At 41.5% G+C, this 23,271-nt stretch overlaps 1 protein-coding gene across 1 annotated transcript in view; it reads right to left on the bottom strand.

The window, feature by feature from the left end:
• Window positions 1-1,329: 1,329 nt before the first annotated feature.
• LOC112846016 (protein NLRC3-like) overlaps window positions 1,330-23,271 on the bottom strand; it is a gene marked incomplete at its 5' end in the record, with an annotated part of 35,921 nt that continues 13,979 nt past the window's right edge. The window contains 4 exons of the mRNA XM_025905227.1: window positions 1,330-2,121; window positions 3,909-4,085; window positions 6,040-6,054; window positions 21,238-21,352. Coding sequence (XP_025761012.1) covers window positions 2,042-2,121; window positions 3,909-4,085; window positions 6,040-6,054; window positions 21,238-21,352 — 387 coding nt within the window. The remainder of the gene's footprint in view (window positions 2,122-3,908; window positions 4,086-6,039; window positions 6,055-21,237; window positions 21,353-23,271) is intronic.

The raw sequence follows: 23,271 nt of genomic DNA on the forward strand, positions 1-23,271 counted from the left end.
AGAGTACCTTGCCTGTGGTTTTGTGTGTGTGTGTGTGTGTGTGTGTCTCCCCATAAAGACTTCCCTAAACCTGCTGGTCTGGAAGTCCAGCAGTTCAAAGGCACTTAGACTAAACCTAAAATAGATACGTTTATCCTACCATAAAACAATAAAAGAAGGTACGACCTCTCCCATGCTCCCAGCGTGGGTGTGAATGCCAGAACACTCTGGAATGCACTTAACGTCTCTGCAGAATATTAAGGATCAAACCTCTACCAATCTAAAACTAATTATAAAACTCTAAGCATATATGAGTAGATATTTCTAAGCATAAATGACAATCAACAATACAAAACCTGACACTCTGACAATTCATCAAGCAGTGCGGCTTACCAAAGTTGTACTAAAACATTTTAACAGATTTCTGCACGCCAAAATCGGTTCGAGGTCAGTAAACACAACCAGAATTCATAAATAAGGCACACTCTCGATTTTTGAGAAAATTAAAGGATTTTAAACCTGATAGTGTGGAAAATACATTATACAGAAGAAAAGAATATATCGCGATATATATCGTTACCGCACGTGCTTCAAATTATATGGATTTGAGGCCATATCGCCCAGCCCTAAAAAACAGGTTATTAAACACAGCTGTATGAACACTAACACATCAGTTTGATCTACAGATGAATTCAGATCATACATCAGGTTTACTTCATGTAAAATAAACGTCTCACTATGAGCTCCATCAGTCTGTAACTCCTCATTATCATTTCTGAGCAAAGTTTACCTGCACACTTCCTTATGTCTGACAGTGTCCCAGTGTGTGTGTGTTGTTGAGTTTAAATTTATAATGTTAATTATAATATAAATTATAATATAGATAATGTTTATATGCTTCAGACTTCAGCGTGAAAGACTAGGTCACAGGCTGACAGGAAACTACAGGTTTTTGCAGAAGTATGGGCAACAGACAGAGTGAAACTAAGTTCAGACAGGTTGCCCTGGCAACAGACCTTAGAAAGGGGAAGTTATTGCAAGCTGCACAGGAAGTTTTAGTGCACAGCCCTATTAATAAACCAGACACAGAAAAGAGGAACTGAGTAGGAGGAGTTTGTTTGTAATGAAACTGTGTGTGACATGTGTAACGTCAAGATGGAGTATATAAATATAACTAGGCTTCCTGTTTGTTTTTTTTAGACCTGGGGTTTTGTGTGTGTGTTCAGGTCTCCATGTCCGGATATGTAAAATAAAGATCATTTTTTAAAGTTATAAGACCACTTTGAGCCCTGTGTCTTTTTCGCCGTAAAGAATCCAAAAGAACCGGATTTAATTGTGAGTGTGTGTGTGTGTGTACCAACATTAACCAGCCTATCATCAGCTCCTTGTGCTTCATGAATAACTCAGACTGACAGAGTACAGAGTGAGGGTGAAGCCTCTGCTCTGATCCAGCAGGATTCACATAGTAACTTGTTTTTCCTTTGAACACTTCATTGTGTTTAACTTGAAACAGATTAAAAAGTGTTCGATTGTGCAATTCACACAGTCCTGAGTCACAGAGGTTTAAATGTGTTTGAGTCTGAGAGACTTTACTCCTGCATTAACATCAAGTGTATGTAGGATTTAAACCGCAGTGGAAACATCCTTAAATATTGATGGTGTGTGAGAGTCTGTATTTACTTCTGATTATCTCTGTTTGCAGTGACCCTGAACTGTGCTGGAGCAGCTTCATGTTGTTTTGACGTCACTCAGTAAAACCTGAATGTCAGCTTTTGAAGAACAAACTGGTTTCATCTGTTTCCAGTTAAAGGGACGATCATTGTTCCACCAGTGATGTTGGATCCAAAGTTTCATTCAGATCATTTTAAACTGTTTAAAGACAAATGTTTGAGTGCAGAGTTACTGACTGATAACCAGAGTGGATTCAGCCAATAATCAAATCATCTCATTTGTTTTATTTAATAAATACAAACGTTAAATACAAACGTCTCACTTCCTGATCTGCTCATAAAGTTCCTGACAATAAACTGTTAAAGGAGGAAACAAAGCAAACTTAGTTTCTTCAAACACCAACAACAAGCTCCACAGCTGCAGACCAAACACGGACACACAGGTGATTCCTGGAAGGAGGCGGGGCTTCACCTGAAGGAGCACAGGTGGAGACTTAATAAGAATTTTCCCCTTACAGGGAGGAGGCTGGTCTTCAGATGAGTTCCTGTTTAACTTTGTTTCGTCAGATTTAAAGTGGACTCAGTCTTCTCTGATTTCACAATGTTTTTCCACTGAGCAGGTTTAAGTTTTATTAAAATAATGAAAATCAGCAGAGCTTGGTACTGATGGAAGAACCTCCTCTAATCACTGTCATTCAGAGTGATCCAACCTGTTTATGAATGCAGCTCACAGACTCTCTACATTTCCACACGACTTAACAGACTGATGGCGTTTTTCCTTTCAAACAAACTTTACTGAGAACACTCAGGAACAGTCATGGACGCTCCAACAGCCCTGAGTGAAGATGGTGATCAGGATGAAGAAAACTTTAGAGAGTTCTCAGAGATGCTGAGCTACTGACAGTGGAAACTCAAAGTCAGGATTTTAACCTTTTTGAGCATTTGTATTAAAGCAGATGTGCAGATATAATATTAAACAGTGCTGTCATATACAGCCTCACCTCCAGGAATAAACATGCAGACACAAACTTGTGTTCATGCAGACATTAAATAGGAACATACAAAGTATTTTATCAACACTTACAGTTCAGATCAGGCAGAGTGGAGCTGTTTATAAAGACCAGTCAAATCTAAGATAAGATCATGAGGTGTGGAAACAAAATCCCCAATTGAGTTGTTTGTATTTTAATGTCAGAATAACGGCTCATGTGTTGCTCACCTAAAGTATAAAAAATGAAAAAAAGTCCATTTAGTTTAATTTCATCAAATTAAAGTTGCAGTTCATTTTCACTGCAGTGGGATAGAAAGGTTTAGTATCTATGTTAGCTGATGTTTGTTTGCTTACAGCTGTTCATTTTTTAAATGTTTGTCAAGGAATGACTGACTAACATCTGTAACATCTACAAAGATTTTAGTTTTATATTATAATCATGTAAAATACTATTCTCACCGAGAAAAGGCCAAAGATTGAATGTCACAGCTCAAAGTCTGACTTTTCCTACTAAAATAAAAAGTGTGAGTGATACGTATCAGGCACGCTGTCCATCTCAGCTGAGTGCACTCAACTTCCCTGTGATGCATCAGTTTTTATTAAGTGCTATAAATAAATAGATCAAATAAAGTAGCAACATAAAGAGTCCTGAGATCTCGGTGTTAAAACAACTGAATCCTTTTAGAGGTGAATCGTTGTATCTACAGCCTCCGAAGAAACCGGTGACTTCACGTCACTTGTAATGAAGCACAGATTTCTACCAACTGATGGTTCCTGTATCACATCTGTACAAAATTCAATAAAAGTCAAATTGCTAACTGTTGTCTGTTGTCTCCACATATCTTACATCTATGCAGTTCTTATTGGCCATGACAAAAATACATTTGAGTGCAAAGGAACCATGGAAAGTGTCTCACATGGTGTGTTAGCTGAAACTACGCAAGTTAGCCCAGAGAGCACATGTGGATACGCTAGCATCCATTCACAGGCTAACACAGCTAAGAAATCATTAGCAGCTTCTACAATCACATTTCCAACAAAACATCGTATCCTGACTGGTTTTATAACTCAGACACCGGACTGTGAACACAATTCACTTTGCAAATGAACGAGATTCACCAGGATCTTCTTCACAGAAACTGTGGTTCAACACGTTACCGGACAGAAACTTTGACAACAGCTTTGTGCATCTACAAAACAAAATCAGGGCTCAAAACCTCGTTTCATGGAGCTAAATAAACACAGGCTCTATATACAGAGAAACTCACCCTGCTCCATGCACACAGATGCAGTGAAACCATCAGTAGTAGTGATGTGTCGGTCAGAAACGAAACGGCTCTTAGAGCCGATTCTTTGACGATTCTTGACCAGCTCCTTATCCGAGCCGTGTTTTGTTTTGCTTTTTTCTCTCTCACCCTCTCTCGTATGGAAGCCCGTTTCCGCCACTAAAAAAACAAACAAAAAAAAAAACGATACTTAACTCGAAATTTCGAGTTATCTTTCTCGAAATTTTGACTTATTTTCTCAAAATTTCAACTTAGCAACTCAAATTTTCGACTTAGCAACTCGAAATTATGAGAAAAATAACTCGAAATGTCGAGAAAATAACTCAAAATTTCGAGTTAGCTCGACGTTCGTCTTCTGCTCCGTTTATTCGATGGAGAAGGTGTGGATTTGAGGTCACGTAGACGACTGCGGAGGCGAGTGTATCATAGCAGAGGCCCCAACTATGTGTGGCATATCGATGGCTACGATAAGCTGAAGCCATTTGGGATTGCAATCAGTGGATGCATTGACGGCTTTTCAAGGAGTGTAATATGGCTAGACGCTTACAAGACAAATAATGACCCGAGAGTAATTGCTGGCTACTTCATGGATGCCGTGATTCAACAAGGTGGTTGCCCTGATCGAGTGAGATTAGATCTAGGAACAGAAAACGTCCATGTGGCTCACATGCAACGATTTTTGCACTTTACAGACTGTAATAGAGACCAGGGGTTCCATTACCTTGTTTGTGTTGTTAGTAATTAATAGTGATGGGTCCTGCAAGACTGACGCACCGACGCATGTATCAAGCTCACCTAGCGATGCCTGTATCGGTGCGTGCGTCACTTTAAGAAAAGGTCACGTGATCGATACAGCTGCTGTATCGCTCATTGCCAACGCGCCAAACTGTGTTTAAAAGGTACCGCATCTGTCAACGGAATGAGTCGCCACCAAACCCCCCCCCCCACACACAAATTACTCTGGCAAAGAAAAAAAAATACACATCTCTCTATATTATTTATTTCATTTTATGCAGGCTAAATGTTGCACCTGTTCTGCGGAGCTTTCTTACAAACAAAAGCACCTCCTCAGTGTTACAGAGGCATTACAGAGCCAAACATGAAAATGAGGAGACAAACACACTGAGAATGAACACAGGTCGGCCTATACTGACACTGAACAGCTTTATCATCATTTTTTTTATTAATATGTGTTTTATTTTTCAAAACAAGCATCTAGGAAGACTGCTCTGGACCAGGCAGTCCTGAATTTTATTATAAAGGACTGCCAACCCCTTAGTATTGTGGAGCGTGTCAGAGAGAAAAATTCCAAGATCAGAGGATCCTTTAACGTACTGGGGGAATAGGAAGACATCTTATCAGAACTTTTTCCACCTGGCTTTACAGCTTTTGTGTACCCCAGCTTCATCTGTGCCTGTGAGTTTTCCAAACCTGGGGAAATGGTGTAAAACAAACAAACAAACAAAAAAAAAAAACCGCAATCGACTGAATGCAAAAAGATTGGATAAACTTATTTTTCTGAATAGAAATTTATAATAAACTCTGAGTCGAATGGGTAATATTACATTCACAATACTTTCATTTTAATTTTCACTTAATGTCATTCACAATATATTTTAAAGATGTAAATGGCCTGTATTTGTATAGCACTTTACTATAAGGACCCCAAAGCGCTTTACACATCCAGTTATCCACCCATTCACATACTGGTGATGTCTACAATACTTGCAATATAAAAGATATAACATTATTCCATAGAAAGTACAATACCTTACAATGTATAAGTATGACTAGGTCATTGAATTGTTGTGAAATGTTGTGAGTCTCAAGTAAGTTGCCTGCAATGATATTTAAGGTCCAGCAGGTGTCAGTATGGAGCAAAACAGCAAAACTGTATCGACACAGTGCCGATACAGTTTGGGGAATGTGCTGAAACGCTTCACGAGGCCTCATCTACCCATCACTAGTAATTAATTGATGGATTGGGAATTGAAATTAGTATAATAAAGAAAAACACATTAGTTCTTATGAATTCTTTATTAGGTTATTTGACATGCAGTTAATCATTTGTCAACCTAAATATATGTGAAATGAGAACTTTAAAGGTACTCACCTGTCTGGGTTGCTTCTTGCAGGATGTGGAGCAAAAGGGTGAAAGCAGCTCAATCACCTGCTTAAGAGCTCCTGGAGCAGACCAGTGTGCCAGGTTAGGGAGTATGGATAAAGAGGGTTTTAATTTATATAGTAATGGGTGAAGCTTATGTTATTGGTTTGTTTATAGTACGTGTTGGAAATATGTATATGTTTGTGATGTGCTTTAATGTTATTGTATGTTTCTTTGTGTGGAGGGTTATGTTTTCATTTTGATTAGTTAACCCCCATACTTGGGCTATTCCGGATACTTACCTGAAAAGGTAGAGTATAAAAGGAAGCCATTTTGTTTAGTTGTAGTTAGTGTTTTGTGCTGTTATCATGCTCCTTCTTTAATAAAGTGCCAATCCATGGATGTATTTTACTCCAGTCTCGCGTCATATTATTGGACAGAACCTATGACCGCCGGCCAAAACTGACATTAATATTTATTCATCTGGGAGAAAAATCTGAGGGACATTATAAATGTGTTTTTCAACAGAGACAAGAACATAAATATAACAGAACAGGTAAATGAACATATTTCAAGTAAACAGCTGGACTGATCAGGTCCAAACACAGAGTGATAAACTTGTCAAACAGCTGTCATATCTTTATATATAAGCTCTTTATAAATCCTGTTCACTGCAGTCTGTTTACTAATAATGTCAAACTGTTAGAAACACAGAAACATCAGAATCGTCTTTGTTCACATAAACCTGTCTGGGATCCTTTGTTGTTCTTTTGATGCAGAGTTACATTATAAATATAAAGAGTTATTTCAGAGTCTCATCAGTTTTCCTGCATGTCTTTATTGAACACATCAGCAGGGCTGAAGCTCTCATGTTAAACACACACTGATCTATGGACACGTTCATGTGTTTCTAACAGCATCATAACCAGGCTGTTATCAGCCTGCACTAACATTATGTCACACACACTGAATGTAACAGTGACAGTTTACATCATCACACAATCAGCTGTGATTGTTTCACTGTCATCAAACTAGTCAACAGGAAGTAGAATCAATAGAAACCAATCATTTACTGACAGCATGTCTGATTGAAATCAGTGCAGATTATGTATGAAGTATAACTGCACACAGTAACTGTGTTACAATAAGGACTTAACAGCGCCCTCTGCTGGAGTGTTTCAGTACTGCGTTAACTAGAATACACCACCTCCTCCTCCTCCTCACACCACCTGCTACAGTTCTACTCTTCTATGACTACAGTCATCCACAGCACTGATGTGAGGTCACATGGTTCATATGTAAGGAGCACAGAGACGTCCTAGCAGCTGACCTCAGGTCAGTTTAATGACTGTGAGCAGCAGCTGTGTTATTGTCACTGTGACAGGGAGACACTCTCAGACACAGCGCTCATGTCAGCTTGTTCTCATGCAGGAGGATCAGGAGCTCCATGTTTGTCTTTCTGTTTGAATCATGATGTGTTTGTGCCATCAGAGTCTGTCATGAGTACTCAGGGTTTCACAGCAGCTCTTCTGAATGCTGACGAGGACTCCAACCTCATGTTTCACCTCTCTGAGCTTCTGATGTCTGTGAACACTCGTGTTTCTTCTCTGGGCTCATCTGGACAAAAACACCTTTCTGTGTTTGGCTCCAGCCTCATTCTGACTGACAGGAAGTGTGTTATCCATGAGCTGCACTTCTTTGTTTCCTGCTGTGTTTCCTGTCTGTGGACAAACACGAGTGTTTCAGCTGAGGACTTGGTTCCTTCCACCTGTCCATACAGGACATCACGCTGTCTTTTCTCTTTAAATGCAGCTCCAGGTCCTTCCACGTGCTGCTCTGTATTTGTGCAGTTTGTAGTGTGTCCTGGGAAACGTAGCACACATGGTGTTCTTCTGGTGTTTCCTCCTTTCACTGAGTGTGAAACACTGACGCTGTGCTGTTGTTCACAGAGGGGAGCTGATTCTAGCTGCAGCTGGACTCTGTCATCTAACTGAATGTGTTGGTGCTGATCACAGGGCTCTGAGGGGGGAGCAGCAGGAGGACTCTGGATACTGACGTCAGTGTATCTGTGGAAGCTCACACAGCGTGTCTCTGTCATTCAATATTGTGCTATATATTGTATCTATGCAAAGATGAACAGACTGTGTATTCACTGGTCTCTGTGCTGCTGACTGCTTTGCTGCAGCTCTGATGTCATCATCACTCCCTCCTCCACCCTCAGCAGTCCCAGCATGCTGCTGTGGTGCACCCCACCCTCACTCTTCACCTGAGCCATAGACCACACCCTCCACCTCAATATACACCACAGTTTTCTCTGCTATGGAAATGAGATCAGGAGGAAATCATTATTATTATTATTTAATAAATGCTCACATTAATGTGGGCTTATTTGTTTTCATATTAGAAACATTAGTTGAGTGTTTTTAGTATAAAATGGTGAAAGTCCCTCTTTTTGCTCCTCCCCTCACCTGTGGATGGACGGTGCTGTTACCGTGGTGACAGCTGTGAGCTTGGATGTGTTTCAGTCCTGCCTGGTTATCACTGCAGGAATCTTTACTTTCACATTTATTACAGGTAATAACTCTGATTTTTCTGTGTATTATGAACTAAATGTATCCTGATACACACAGAGATGGATGAGCAGAGGTCACATGATGAAAGAACAAACATGGAGTCTTTGATTTATTTAGATATTTATTGATGAATGCAAACAAACCCTGACACTGAACCATCGTCCAGCTTTCACAGAACAAACCTGATCACATGACCTGCTGACCCAAACAGTGAAAAGCTCCATGGCAACAACAACAAACAGCCTCACATATGTTAACAGAGGCTGTTAGAAGCACAGAGTCTTTACAGTCTTTCTCCTGTTTGTACACAGATCTCTGCACATCTTCATCACAGTTACTCACAGACGTGCAGAGTGTGTGGATATCAAAGCTAAGTTTCCACCATGTTTGTAGTCTGTACTGGGACTCATGGAGCATCTGTCTATGAGCACTCAGTGCTTTAAACAGTGAGTCCCAGTTTAACCAGCAGCCTTCACACCACACATCACACAGACATGGAAACTTCAAACCCTCAGACTGAAGTCACTGGCAGTCTCTGGCACCAGCGACTGCGCTAACAAACATACAGCAAAAAGTGAAGGTTTGGTAGAGAAAGCTGGTTGGGTAATACCAAGTATGCGGCGGAGGAGGCGGGGTTACATTACTAGATGATTAAACATGAAACTATTTTGCTGGCAGTAATTGAAATGATTAAAGAAAATCAAGATAATTCATAATTTTATAAACTGGAATGATGAAATTATATTGGCTGGATCTGATTATTGGGGGTCATGACCCCCGTAACCCCCCTGGAAATTACGCGCCTGGTCCTGAGGTCAAATCCACCATCTTTGTTTCAGTGCTGAGCTTCATGTTCTCTCTCCGTGTTTGTGTGTTCAGTGATCATGTGTTCAGACTCATAATGATTACTCTCATAAATCCTGATCTTTGTATTTACTGTGTGTTGGATCAATAACTGAGATTCATCGTATCACACAGCTGTGCTGCTGCTGCTGCTGGTGATGTCAGCACATCTGGAACAATACGAGGTATCTGCTACCAGACTGAGCAGGACGTGAGACCTGTGGACTGTTTAAAGCTGTCCCTCCACAGGTCACTCAGACCTGATCCACACCTCAGTGATATTCTCTGACTTCCTCAGTAGAGACAGAAACCATTCAGATCTGGGACGATCAGCTGACTGATGATGTCACACAGACTGTGTTTTTCAGGAACAGTGATTCTGATGTGAGCCTGCTAGCTGACAGCAGACCTGATGAAACCACATGTTCACATCTGTGAGGACAGACTGGACTCTTTGACTGCACCTTGGTTCTCCTCAGAGGTCTGTACAGGAGCATGTCCACCCCCACTGAAGATCTCAGTCACTGTGAAACATAGAAACCTGCTTGTGTGGCCTCTGCCTCACATGTAGATACAGCTACAGGTTTCTCTGTCAGTCAGACTGAAACAGTGTCCTGATGCTGCATCATTCAGCTCTGTGCCCCAGTCAGCATCACTGTGTCTACCAGTGTCAGTGTTTCTTTTCCTGTAACACTCAGCACAGGCTCAGCTGGTATCCAGTGTTGGACTTTCAGCTGCTGTGATAGATCCTCTAACATAGATCAGCTCTGCTACATGTTGTTAGATCAGTGCAGCTGCCTGTCATGTCCTGATGGTTCTCTGGGTCAGCAGCTTCTCCATCAGAGGTTCACATGGAGCTGATCCAGTATCTCCAGTAACTGTGTTCTGTGCCTCACTGGTTCATCCTTCTGTCTGTGTGACGTCAGTCAGATGTTGAAGTTAAACTCTGTAATCTTCACTGTGTCACAGAGTTCAGTGAGTCCCGTTATTCACAGTATCAATCAGATCATCAGAGAACAGCTGATCAGCAATCAGTGGTGCCAACAGCACCTCCTGTGGTGAGAGGATGCAATAATGCAATGTAGCATTTTTACACTGAACACTTCCAGTCATGGAAACTGTCTGTTGGATCTGTGTGACGTTGCTTTCTTGTGTTGCTTTCTTGGTTAGAGTTCCTCACAAATGTCCAGATTATTCTTCTAATGAGGCGTCGACCATGTTTTCAGTTCTTTGGAAGAAAACATCGCCCTTTGCCATCCTTACTTTTCTTTGACTTCTTCAAATGCAGCTGAACTCCAGCTGGTATTTTATTGGACTTTGCAGCTGTTTCTGGTCATCAGTTCATTCCTGCAAACCTCTGAACCTGAACAACAATGATGCTGCATTGCTGGCTGATCCCAAAAGGTTGATTCTGTTCATCTGGACGTTTTCAGAAACGTTTGCTCACTGATCAGGTGACTTCTTCAGTCTCAGCTGACTGCAGCTTTACAACCTTACAAACAGCACATTTGCACAATGACTGAAACCAGCAGCACCTGATATATATGATACTAATATAATACATATACATATATAATCCATACTAATGATGAAGGAACTGAGCTCACAGTCCATTGTTCATTCAGTGAACTACTCAGTTTATTTTGGGCCTCAGAAATGCTCACTCTGTTTGTACATCACTGATTGTCAGCAATAGACTCATTCTGCTGTGTGGACAGGAACACATGTGACATCACTTCCTGTTTGTTTGTGACTGAAGAGGAAGAAGTTTACAAGGAATCATTTAGAAGAGTTTCAAACATCAACTGATTGAATCCATGAATGTGAAAACGTGTTTGTGAGTGAAAGAGACAGACATGTACAGACTGAACTATCTGTTCAACAGTCAGAGTGTTTCTCTAACAGGAGACACTCTTTACACTCCACTCAGCACAGGGACACTGAGGCACCAGGAGACAAGAACACAAACCCAGGATAAAGAGTGTGAGTGAATGTGGTGTTGAAGGTGTGGAGGTGGATCAGAGTGTCAGAGGAGACTCTGTAGAAGGACAGAGTGCCAGCAGGACAGTCCACATACACTGCTGCTCTGTTAGAGACAGAGGAGGAGGAGGAGGAGGAGGAGGGGGAGATGGATGTTTGTCTCTTATTGTGCCAGACAGAATAAGGACCATCATCAGTGCAGCTCAGACTCCAGGACTGATCATTGAGTCCAAACAAACAGTCATTACTGCCTCCTTTCCTTCTGATGCTTCTGTAACTCACTGATATAAAAACGTTTCCTCTCCACTCGACCTCCCAGTAACAGCGACCAGTCAGACCATTTCTACACAGCAGCTGATGATAATAATCAAATCTGTCTGGATGATCAGGATATGACTGAACCTCCTCCACATGTGTCACCTTCCTGTTGTTGTCAGACAGTTGGAGCTTTGTGTTCACTGTGTTTGTGTCGATTGTGAGTTGACAGGAATCTGATGGAGAGAACAAACACAATCCAGCTGCAGTTATTGATCCATCATCTGTTCATTGATTGACACTTTGATGATGACTCCTGACATGATGAAGATGGTTGAATGTGTGCTGCTTTGTTTTCATGAATCCCATTAAAAACACACTTACACTTCCTCAGACCTGGTCTCAACCATCGGACTCCAGCAGGCTCCAGCCTGAAAGGAGGAGGGGGGTCAGAGCAGCACAGTCAGCATGCACACATGGACATTACATGGCTCTCATACACACTGTTACACACTGAGGATGGCTCAAAGCTCGGCTCCACTGTTTTATTCAAAGAACATGAATATGCATAAGTTCATTAACATATGACGTCTTACACAGGTATGAACAAAGAGTACCAGTCTGTGCATAGTGTAGGGGTGTGTGGGTGTGTGTGTGTGTGTGTGTGTATTCCAGATGTGACCCTGTGACCCCAGAGCTGCTGCTAAGAGTCCAGCGGTCCCCCTAACAAAGGGCTCTTATGTTTAAGCAGACACAGAGCAGGTGTCCTCCTACACCAGGGCTCAGCAACCTTTAACACCCAAAGAGCCATTTGGACGCGATTTCCACGCAAAAGAAAACTCTGGGAGCCGCAAATACTTTTTGACACAAACAGAGTAACATAGTGTACGCTGTTAAGTGCCAGGAGGATTGCCAGGAAACCAAACAACCTCTAGCGAAGCGGATGGCACAACACAGAAGAGCAACCTCATCAGGCCAGGACTCTGCAGTCTATTTACACCTACAGGCCAGTGCACACTCTTTCAACGATGAGGATGTACACATCCTGGACAGGGAAGAACGCTGGTTTGAGCGCGGAGTCAAGGAGGCCATTTACGTGAAAAGGGAAAGACCATCTCTGAATCGAGGAGGGGGCCTAAGGGTACATCTGTCACCATCTTACAATGCTGTGTTTGCAGCCATTCCCCAACTCTCTGTGAATGGTACTCATGGCCATTGATCAGTGTTCTTTGATCAGTGGGTTTTGGTCAGTGATTGTTGATCAATGGTCATGGGAATTTGCATAATTATGATTAAGGAACTGACCTCACAGCCCATTGTTCCTTCAGTGGGCTGGTTTCAGTCATTATGCAAATGTACTGTTTATAAGGTTTGGGGAAACCTGCAGTCAGCTGAGACTGAAGAAGTCACTTGGATGAGTGACGAAACGTTTCTCCCACAAAACGCTACGTCCAGATGAACAGATTCAACTTTTGGAGATTTACCTTCCTGGATGATTGAGAATGCATCAAGACGATGTCAGGAGTTAATGCTAAGTAGGCTGCCATTAGGGGCTAACTCCAATTAGGGGTGAATAATTATTAACAGCTAATGCTAATACATGCTAATTTGATGTAAATTAGCATTATATTAGTGAGGAGTTAATGCTAAGTAGGCTTCCATTAGCAGCTAAAGGTAATTTGAGGTGAATAAGCACTAGTAGCAAATGCTAATACCGTTTTCTCTTGTGTTATAATGATGTGACCTTAATGCTAAATAGACTGCCATGAGTGACTCTTTTCCCTTGCATTATAACGATGTGAAGGGTTTATGCTAAGTAGGCTCCCATTAGCAGCTAAAGCTAATTTGAGGCGAATAAGCATTAGTAGCTAACGTTAATACCCTTTTCTCTTGTGTTATAATGATGTGAGATGTTAACATTGTTCTCAAATAACAGAATGAGAATGAAATATTGATTCTAACAGGGCCCATAAACAGCATTAGCTTAGCAGCATTAGCTTATCAGAGTTTCTATCATGGTCACACAAATCCTTAGCAGAGCAAAGTGGCCTACTTAGCAATAGCTGCTCAAGTTGTAGAAAGCAAGTATTAGCAGCTAGCTAAATGTGCACTTGAGAACAAATTTATTGTGAATTCAGCTGTGAATGTAGAGTTTCCAGTATTTAAGCTTCCATTTCCAAATGTTAGCTGCTCCTGCCTGCCTCTTTATCACACACACAGACTGAAATAATTCACAGCCTTGTTTCATCCTTCTATCACTATCACTGTGGACATACAGCATGGCAAACATACACATGGCTGACACTTTATTAGGTACACAGTGGCCGCTATCTCAGGTGTACCTGTGACTTAATAAAGTGTATCTAAAGTTATGAAATGTTGTCTCTGTCCATATATTTATGGACCTAACTGTAGGTCTTCTTTTAATGAAACTCTCAACATGACTTATTAGTTATCATTAATGTTCCTGCAAACAGACTCCTTGGAGACCCCCTACATAAATATCCATGTACTATCCAGCTAGACTAGTGTGTCTGTCCCTGAAAATATTCCTGCATGTGTGGTTGTTCATGTCTCATCTGCAGGAAACAAACAGGAAGTGAAGGACACAGGAAATGTTTCCAGCTCTTCCTCCTCTATCAGACATTCCCTTCATACCTGAGAGTGTCCAGTCTCCAGCCTGGATCCTTCAGTCCAGCCGACAGCAGCTTCATTCCTGAGTCTCCTGGATGATTGTAGCTCAGGTCCAGCTCTCTCAGATGGGAGGGGTTGGAGCTCAGAGCTGAGGCCAGAGAAGTACAGCCTTCCTCTGTGATCAGACAGCCTGACAGACTGCAGACACACAAAACATATCAAGCTGTTTAACAGTGTAAGGTAAGAGCCTCCAATATTAGAGAGAAAGCCCCAACCATCAGACAATCCACTGTGAGCAGCACCTGGTGATGGTGGGAAGAAGAACTCTCTTTGACACAAAGATCCTCCCAGTGAAAACAGGCTCCACGAGGAGCATCTACCATGACTGGTTGCAGGGTGAGGGGAAAGAGAAGAGATGAGCTCAGAGAGACAAGAACAAAACACAAACTAAGGAGAGAGAAGACAAAAGTTAAGGACATGCAGTAGTGACATATAAAAGCATCAGGAATGAAAAGAGGGGAGTGGAGAAGAAAGCAGAGCATCATGGGAAGTCCACCTGAGACTGCTACAGCCTGAGCCTATAGCAGCATAACTAAGGGATGGTTCAGGGTCACCTGATCCAGCTCTAACTATAAGCTTTTTCAAAAGGGAAAGTTTGAAGCTGATCTCCAAAGTAGAGAGGGTGTCTGTCTCCTGAACTCAAACTGGGAGCTGCTTCCACACCCAGTCCAACATAGCCAGGCTGAGTCATTAGATTAGTCCAAAGTAAAGTCAGAAAGTCATTATTTGTGTCATATTTTAGTGCAAATGTATAAAAACTATCCAAAAGTTATTTCTAAATCTGATATTAAACAGTTTAAATGGTGTTAAAAGCTGTAAAGAAAACCGAAAGAGTCAATAAAAGCCTCTTTAGAGGGTCACCAGTTTAAAACTCAGACATTTAAACTGGTGATTCTCCTCTGCTCCATTTCCTCTCTAGACTTCCGGTTCCTAGGAGGGATTTGATTGGCTCAACATCCTTTTAGCCTCTCTTTAGTTCTTAGGGTGCTAATCAAAGAGGAAAACACACGAGTCATGTGACGTGACATAAGGAGCGCTCTGATTGGTTGGGATTGACAAACTATGGTGCTGTTTGCAAGCTTAGCTTTGCAGTGCCAAGAAAATCTCTTAAATAGGGATGAGACGTTCCACACTGGCGTTGTTTGGAAATGCTGCTCCAATGCGTGGTTCAAACACTCAGATCACGTGACCTTAGTTGCCACAGGTGGCATACCTGCTGCTTCCAGGCATTGCCAGGCTCAGGAATTCCCATTTTCAATTGGCTGGTCTTTTGGACTGGGCATTGTAATGACTGAATGCTGCTTTTATAGCACTGCTTCAGTTTATTGCACACACATTCAGTCCTATCAGCAGAGAGAGAGCCAGACAGTGTCTGTAACATAAGAAGATCTCAGTAAAAACACCACCTCTGCTTCAAGGACTAAATCAAACAGGCACCAGTTTTCAGCTCTGTCTGCGCACTACTTTTTTCTACTGTCAACAGAAAATAGGATTTATTGCATTCAGGGATATCATCCTCACTGTCAGTCGTTACTCACACACTGTGTGTAGAAATACAGACAGACTACAAACAGACAGAAATCAAGCAAGAAGATTTGGTGGACGCAAGTGTTGCAGAAGAAAAGATAAAAATCTCATTTTGAGAAATTAAATGTACTGTGAATGAAAAACAGTGAACCAATAACCTCCTAAATTTATTCCTAAAGAAATCAAATTTATATATTATGAGCACAAAGGAGCCCTAAATCTTTAAATTAGCCAATACATAAAGTATTTTTTAAATAAACAAACCATAGAAACTTTTAAAAGTAATTCAGAGTCTAATAATCCACTCAAATCTAAATAAAACTTCACTTGAAAGCTCTAAAAAGGTTACCCGTTTATGCAATAATATAATTCACATTTTAAATGATCATCTGTGGAAAAGTTTGAATCCTGACCTGAGAGTTTCCACTGCACAGCTCTTTAGTCCAGCAGACAGAAGCTTCAGGCCTGAATCCCGCAGGTCAGAGTTACTCAGGTCCAGCTGTCTCAGCTGGGAGGGGTTGGACTTCAGAGCTGCTGTCAGATAATCACAGCTGATCTCTGAGAAACCACAGACCTTCAATCTGTATAAAGAATGAAAGATGTAAGTTTATTAGATAAAGTGTGAGCTTGAAATCATTCAGTGTTTCATCATCTGTTCAGAGCTGAAGGTTCAGAATGTAGAAGTTTAGAAAATGGAAACTCCAAACAGCTGAAGCCAACAGGAAGCAGCTTCAAACAAACACAACAAGAGAAAAAACTCTGAATTTTTCACATTAAAGTCGTACATTTGTAACAAGAGTGTTTTAAAGACGGCGTCACTGATGATCATCTGCTCATTAAATAAAATAAAACTCTAAAGGGCTCAGCCTTTATCTCCAAGAAACAAAGCTGATCATGGAGACCTAGCAGGTCAACTGATCTGTGGACAGCACCAGCATCTTTAACTAAGAGTGAGAGGTGAGCTGTCTTTGGAAGCCTTTACTTTTGCTTTTCTTCTATTATTATGTTTAGCTTCTGCTTCACAGGTATTCTCTGAAACGTTTCCCGCTGTTGGATGCATTTTCAGAGTTTCCTTATAAACGAGAGCTCCTGTCATGGTCCCTGATCCTGCTAAGCTGACTCAGTAGGACTACAAGTGTTTTTGTCTTTTTTGTTTCTCTGGCTCCCCTCCAGCGCTCTGCCGGGGCGGAGTAATGATGACTCCTGCACCTGCAAACAATCATCTAATTATGCTCTCACTACTTAAGGTGGCTGCTGGGAATGCCTCATCGCTGGATTATTGGGTAACGGTTATCCTAATTGGGCGTTCATAAAGTCAGCAAAGAGTCGCAAAAAAGAAGGGAGGATAAGAAGGACAGACGCAACAACATTGTCATCCCCTATGTAGCCGGTGTATCAGAAAAACTCTGAGTTTTCTCCAAGCATGACATCCCGGTGCATTTCAGACCCAGCAACATGCTCAGACAAAAACTGGTTCACCTGAAAGACAAAACTCCTAAACACAGACTTAACAACGTGGTGTATGCTGTACAGTGTAGCGAGGAATGCCCAGACCTCTACATTGGAGAGACCAAACAGCCACTTCATAAGCGCATGGCACAACATAGAAGAGCCACCTCCACAGGACAAGACTCAGCAGGTCATCTGCATCTAAAGGATAAAGGTCACTCTTTCGAGGATGCCAATGTTCACATTTTGGACAGAGAGGACAGATGGTTTGAAAGAGGAGTGAAAGAGTCCATCTATGTCCACTGTGAGCGACCATCTCTGAACAGAGGTGGTGGTTTACGACACCAACTGTCTGTCATCCATAATCCAGTTTTGAGTTCCCTCCCCAGACGCCTTAACGCCCACTCACATCCTGGGCCATCTGACCTCAGGAATTCGCATGATAAGGTGGGGCCAGGTTTCACAATGAGCTCACCCGAAACCCTGGCTGATTAGGTCCCACACCCGCTTTCACACCTTGGCTCATGTGATTAGAGAATCATCAGGGGGTCCTTTGTCCCTCTTTGGGGGGAAACTCCCACTGGGTTTAAATCTGGGACTCTCGGCCATTTGACCTTAGAACTGAAGAGGCTTCTCGGATGAGAGGTGAAACGTCTTCAAGCAACTTAAAGAAGTCCAGACGCTTTTCTTTGCAGGCTCTTTTGACTACGATGACCTGGATGACTGAGAACCTTCACAGACATTATTGGGTAACACTCGTCAGTGTCTTCACTTAGTCTCCTGTGTTTCTCTGAGTTTCCTTCGTGCCGTAAGTTAACCTGCTCTCTTCTCCCTGTGTCAGACTCTGCCTGCCAGCTTGAGGATCGCCACTACTGTGAGAATAAGTGTTATGGTTCAAAAATATAGGGAAGGAAACACAGGAGGAATGCAAGTAACCACACTGGTCCAAAGGGTAAAGACGATGATTTTAATGAAATGACACGCGTGGGAGAATGAGCGGACTCCGTAAGCAGACAGCCCCACAATCTCAATCTCCTAACATCAAAATACAGTTTTATATGCATCAGAGTATATTTAGTGACGCCCCCTCATTGTGTCATCACATACACCAGCTTCAAAACCACAAATGTTCTATTCGACAACCTAAGGCACAATTAAAAGTACACTGGCTTCCATCTTCTTTCCGGTGGTTTCCCGTAAGCCAGCTCAGCTCTCGCATCGTGCATCTACTGCTTCATCAGTCAACTCTCACCTACACCCTAACAGTGTGTGTGTATGTCTCTGCGCGTGCACAGAGTGTGCATCTGCTCTCTGTACCTTAGTTGACCTCACTTAGGCAACCAGGCTAAGGCCATCCTGTGTTGTGATGATCTTAACTTCTATGTAAAATGTATAAAACAAATATTTCAATCTACTACAACTACTTAAAACTTAATCAAAGCTTAATCAGACGTATAAATGCATAAAAGATGATAATAGCATCATCAAAACTCTGGTTTTGGTTTCACTTCCTGCAAAAACATGTAACTTCAAAGACATATAACTTCCTGTCTTCTTTTAGCACAGAGTTACTCTTTCACCCTGCAGTCTGCATAAACATTAAAATTATAAATTCAAAAGCACTTCGGGTGATAGATTCAACTCAACAGTTTAAAGTGGTTTTTTACTGGACCTGTAATAAAGGCTATAACCATATATTTGAACATCTGAATGCATCTAAATGCAACATCACTATTAATACTGAAATGTTAATGATGATTATAAAAATAGCAGCAAATAATAGCAGCAAAATATTTCTCCTCTCGATATAAGCCAGTGTGAAAGACTTAACCCTGAGCATTTGGAGGAGGATTACTGTAAATAGCCTGGTTGTGTTTCCCTCACCATGCCTGTGTTCCCCGGAGGCCCCTACAAGCTACCTTCACTTGTATATAGTTGCACTTGGTGATTTGTGTATAAATAAACTGTGAACTTTTGATCTCAGTCTGCCTACGAGTCCCTCCTGAGTCGTGACAGCTCCTGTGGAGTCTGTGATGATATGTTAAACACTGAATTTTGATTCATATGTGAATGTACTGGTAGTGGACTCATCTCTGTGCTTGTCCTGCTAGACCTCAGTGCTGCATTCGATACTGTTGACCATAATATCCTACTAGAGCGATTAGAACATGCTGTAGGTATTACAGGTACTGTGCTGCAGTGGTTTGTATCATATCTATCTAATAGACTCCAATTTGTACATGTAAATGGAGAGTCCTCTTCACCCACTAAGGTCAATTATGGTGTTCCACAGGGTTCAGTGCCAGGACCAATTCTGTTTACATTATACAGGATTCCCTTAGGCAGTATCATTAGAAGACATAGTATACATTTTCACTGCTATGCAGATGACACCCAGCTCTATTTGTCCATGAAGCCAGGAAACACACACCAATTAGTTAAACTGCAGGAATGTCTTAAAGACATAAAGACCTGGATGGCCGCTAACTTCCTGCTTCTTAATTCAGATAAAACTGAGGTTATTGTACTCGGCCCTGAAAATCTTAGAAATATGGTATCTAAGCAGATTCTTACTCTGGATGGCATTACCTTGGCCTCCAGTAACACTGTGAGGAACCTTGGAGTCATTTTTGACCAGGACATGTCCTTCAATGCACATATTAAACAAATATGTAAGACTGCTTTCTTCCATTTGTACAACATCTCTAAAATTAGAAATATCCTGTCTCAGAGTGATGCTGAAAAACTAGTTCATGCATTCATTAATTCCAGGCTGGACTACTGTAACTCATTATTATCAGGATGTCCTAAAAACTCGCTGAAAAGCCTTCAGCTGATCCAAAATGCTGCAGCAAGAGTACTGACAGGGACTAGAAAGAGAGAGCAGATTTCTCTTGTTTTGGCTTCCCTTCATTGGCTTCCTGTTAAATCCAGAATTGCATTCAAAATCCTGCTCCTCACATACAAGGTCTTAGATAATCAGGCCCCATCTTATCTTAATGACCTTGTAGTACCATATCACCCTATTAGAGCACTTCTCTCGCGCTCTGCAGGCCTACTTGTTGTCCCTAGAGTATTTAAAAGTAGAATGGGAGGGAGAGCCTTCAGTTTTCAGGCCCCTCTTCTATGGAACCAGCTTCCAGTTTGGATTCGGGAGACAGACTGTTAGAGTCAAATTGTTAAATGTTGCCATTATTGTACCTAAATTTGTAAGTCTTGGTTCAAGATGCATGATCAAAGACATCCTTTGTTTCTATTGTCCTCCCTAGCCTGTTGAATGGTGAGGGGGGGGGTATAGTGTTTAACTGTAGGAACATCCTATGTGAAGATTCTATGTCCTTATTTAGTGAGGATGTTTACTTCTTGGCATTTATGACCTCACCTGTGTTTGTGTATAATTAACCGTTACAGGAATCGAGCTATATACAACGGTGAGGGGAGATGAGCCTTTTGTGATCAGCAGGAAGTCACCGAAACGCACCGACATCCAAACAAACTCACTCACGTGCACGCACTCACACACACACATACACACGTGTGCTCACACATGCATAAACACACACTGAATGCCTTTGTCTAATGATGCACCATAGGGGGGTTTTACAATGGGTGTTTTTGAAACTGTGTGTCACAGAAAAAAAGGTTGCAGGGCTTCTTTGGTTCTTTGGAGTGGTCTGACACCGAGGGCAGAGGAGTGCTAATGTCCAGTTCCGCTTGCTAGCAGGGGCGGACTGGGCATCTGTGGATTCTGGAGAATCACAGAACGGCCGGTACTCCAGGAAGGCCAGCGGGCCGGCCTACCACTCTCCACGCATGCTTTCAACTCCTGTTTTCCCCCCCCACTAATCTCTTTCACACTCCAGTACTCTAGGGGGCAGAACTGCACCTCTAAGCTGGATGCCATTGGCTGTGGCCGCCAGGCAAGGAGAAGAAGAAGTGGAGTAGGAGGAAGAAGTGGAGTAGGAGGCAAAGAGGTTGGAAAGAAACGATGCAAAACACGGCTGCAAGTAAAAAAGGAAAGCAAAGGGTGGGGCTGAGAAGGCAAGAGAAAGAAAAATTGCGGGCATTAGATGCTGAAGCCTCTAAATGTCACAGACTAACCAACATATTTAGCAGTACAGCCAGCAGCAGTATGGAACCCCAGGACTGCCATAATGAATTAATTAAATACACCATTAAATAATTAATTAAATGTGGCAATAATTAATTAAAGTTTTTTACACATTTAATTAATTAATTATTGCCACATTTAAATAATTATTTATTTATTTCACATTTTAATTAATTATTGCCACATTTAAATAATTATTTATTTATTTCACATTTTAATTAATTATTGCCACATTTAAATAATTATTTATTTATTTCACATTTTAATTAATTATTGCCACATTTAAATAATTATTTAATGGTGTATTTAATTAATTCATTTTGGCACAGTTGACTCCTTCATGTCTCACCATGAAATAATTTTATCTGTCAACCTCACCCATCAAACTCAGGGGGCGGGGTTAATGCTGATCGAGTCAAAACCATTGCTTTGGCCTGGTGGCCATTGTTTTTAGCACACAACAACCGCCATGTGGAAACTAACAGAACTGGGGTCCGTTCTTCGTACCTCGCTAAGTAAGTTAGCCGGATTTGATTGTTGACGATTTCGCGTGATCTTGGATCGTTCGGTTCTCTGAAGCTTATCCGGGACTTGCTGTCATAGCAACAGATCCGTAAGCGTAAACCTGCTCGGGAGCAGGCTTACTTTATGTAAACAGGATTAGATCGCGGCCACTCAGGTATGTCCGCTTCATTTATACGAAAGCAACAGCGACATTTCACCACTGTTTCTCCATAAATAAATATTATCAATGTAACTAAAGATAATGCAGTATTTGATTCTTTTATTGATTTCATACAGATACATACAGGTCATTTCCTAAAAAAAGGGAAATGTACTAGTAATCATTCTATTACATGTATTTGATTATTTCAGATGTAATTCATATTTTAGAGTAGTAATAGTAAATTACTTCGTGTAATCAAGATGAGAGACCACGGCTATAAAAGCGAAGGTGGATTTGGGAAGTCTGTCGCAGCCATGTCCTGTCCGTTTGTACGCGAGCAACCCATTGCGGAAGGTGCAAGATTGATAAGGAGAGTTTTCAGAATTCAGCGTATATTGCGGGATAGACAGGATCCTTCCTGTCCTTCCTCCTCCTTATAAATATATATATACACACACACACACACACACACACACACACATACACACACACGAGGGGGTGCAGGACCACCACCTGTCTTTATTTGCTCTGCCCTTTTCTTGGTTGCTGTTATAAACAAACAAACAGATTATTTCAGGGTCTCTTTTCAAGAGACTAAAGGCAATATAAGTGATAACTATTACCATTCTGTAGAATATTCTTATTTTTCACTTTTACTTGTTCCCATGTTCTAGTGGGTCCTGTTGTGGCTCTAATGTGAAAGAGGATATAATGGAATATGATATAATAAATTATTTACGAGTTCAATTTGTCAGCAACTTTCTGCCAGCGCTCTCTCCTTGCTTTTGCAGCCTTTGCGGTGTTCCCTTGCGTTTTAATTAAACTCTGAAACTCCTGATATCCCTCAATCAAGAGTTCTTGCTCTGCTGCCGTAAAATACTGAGCGCGCTCCTTCGACATCTTCGCCGACCAATCAAAGGGTTGCCGATCAATGTTTCTACTATCGATGCGTAGCCCCTTTTAAGCCACCCAGTGATCTCAGATTACTTCATCCAGCTATACTAATCGTCAACAACAGGTGTGTTCGGAGAACCGGATTAGCGAGCTCAAGGTTAGCGCGATGATTTGATCTTGGATGTGTCATTTGATCTTGGATGTAGTAAGCGAGGTACGAAGAACGGACCCCTGAACTTTGAAAAACC

The sequence above is a fragment of the Oreochromis niloticus genome, linkage group LG3 (assembly GCF_001858045.2).
Source record: "Oreochromis niloticus isolate F11D_XX linkage group LG3, O_niloticus_UMD_NMBU, whole genome shotgun sequence".
Lineage (NCBI taxonomy): Eukaryota > Metazoa > Chordata > Actinopteri > Cichliformes > Cichlidae > Oreochromis > Oreochromis niloticus.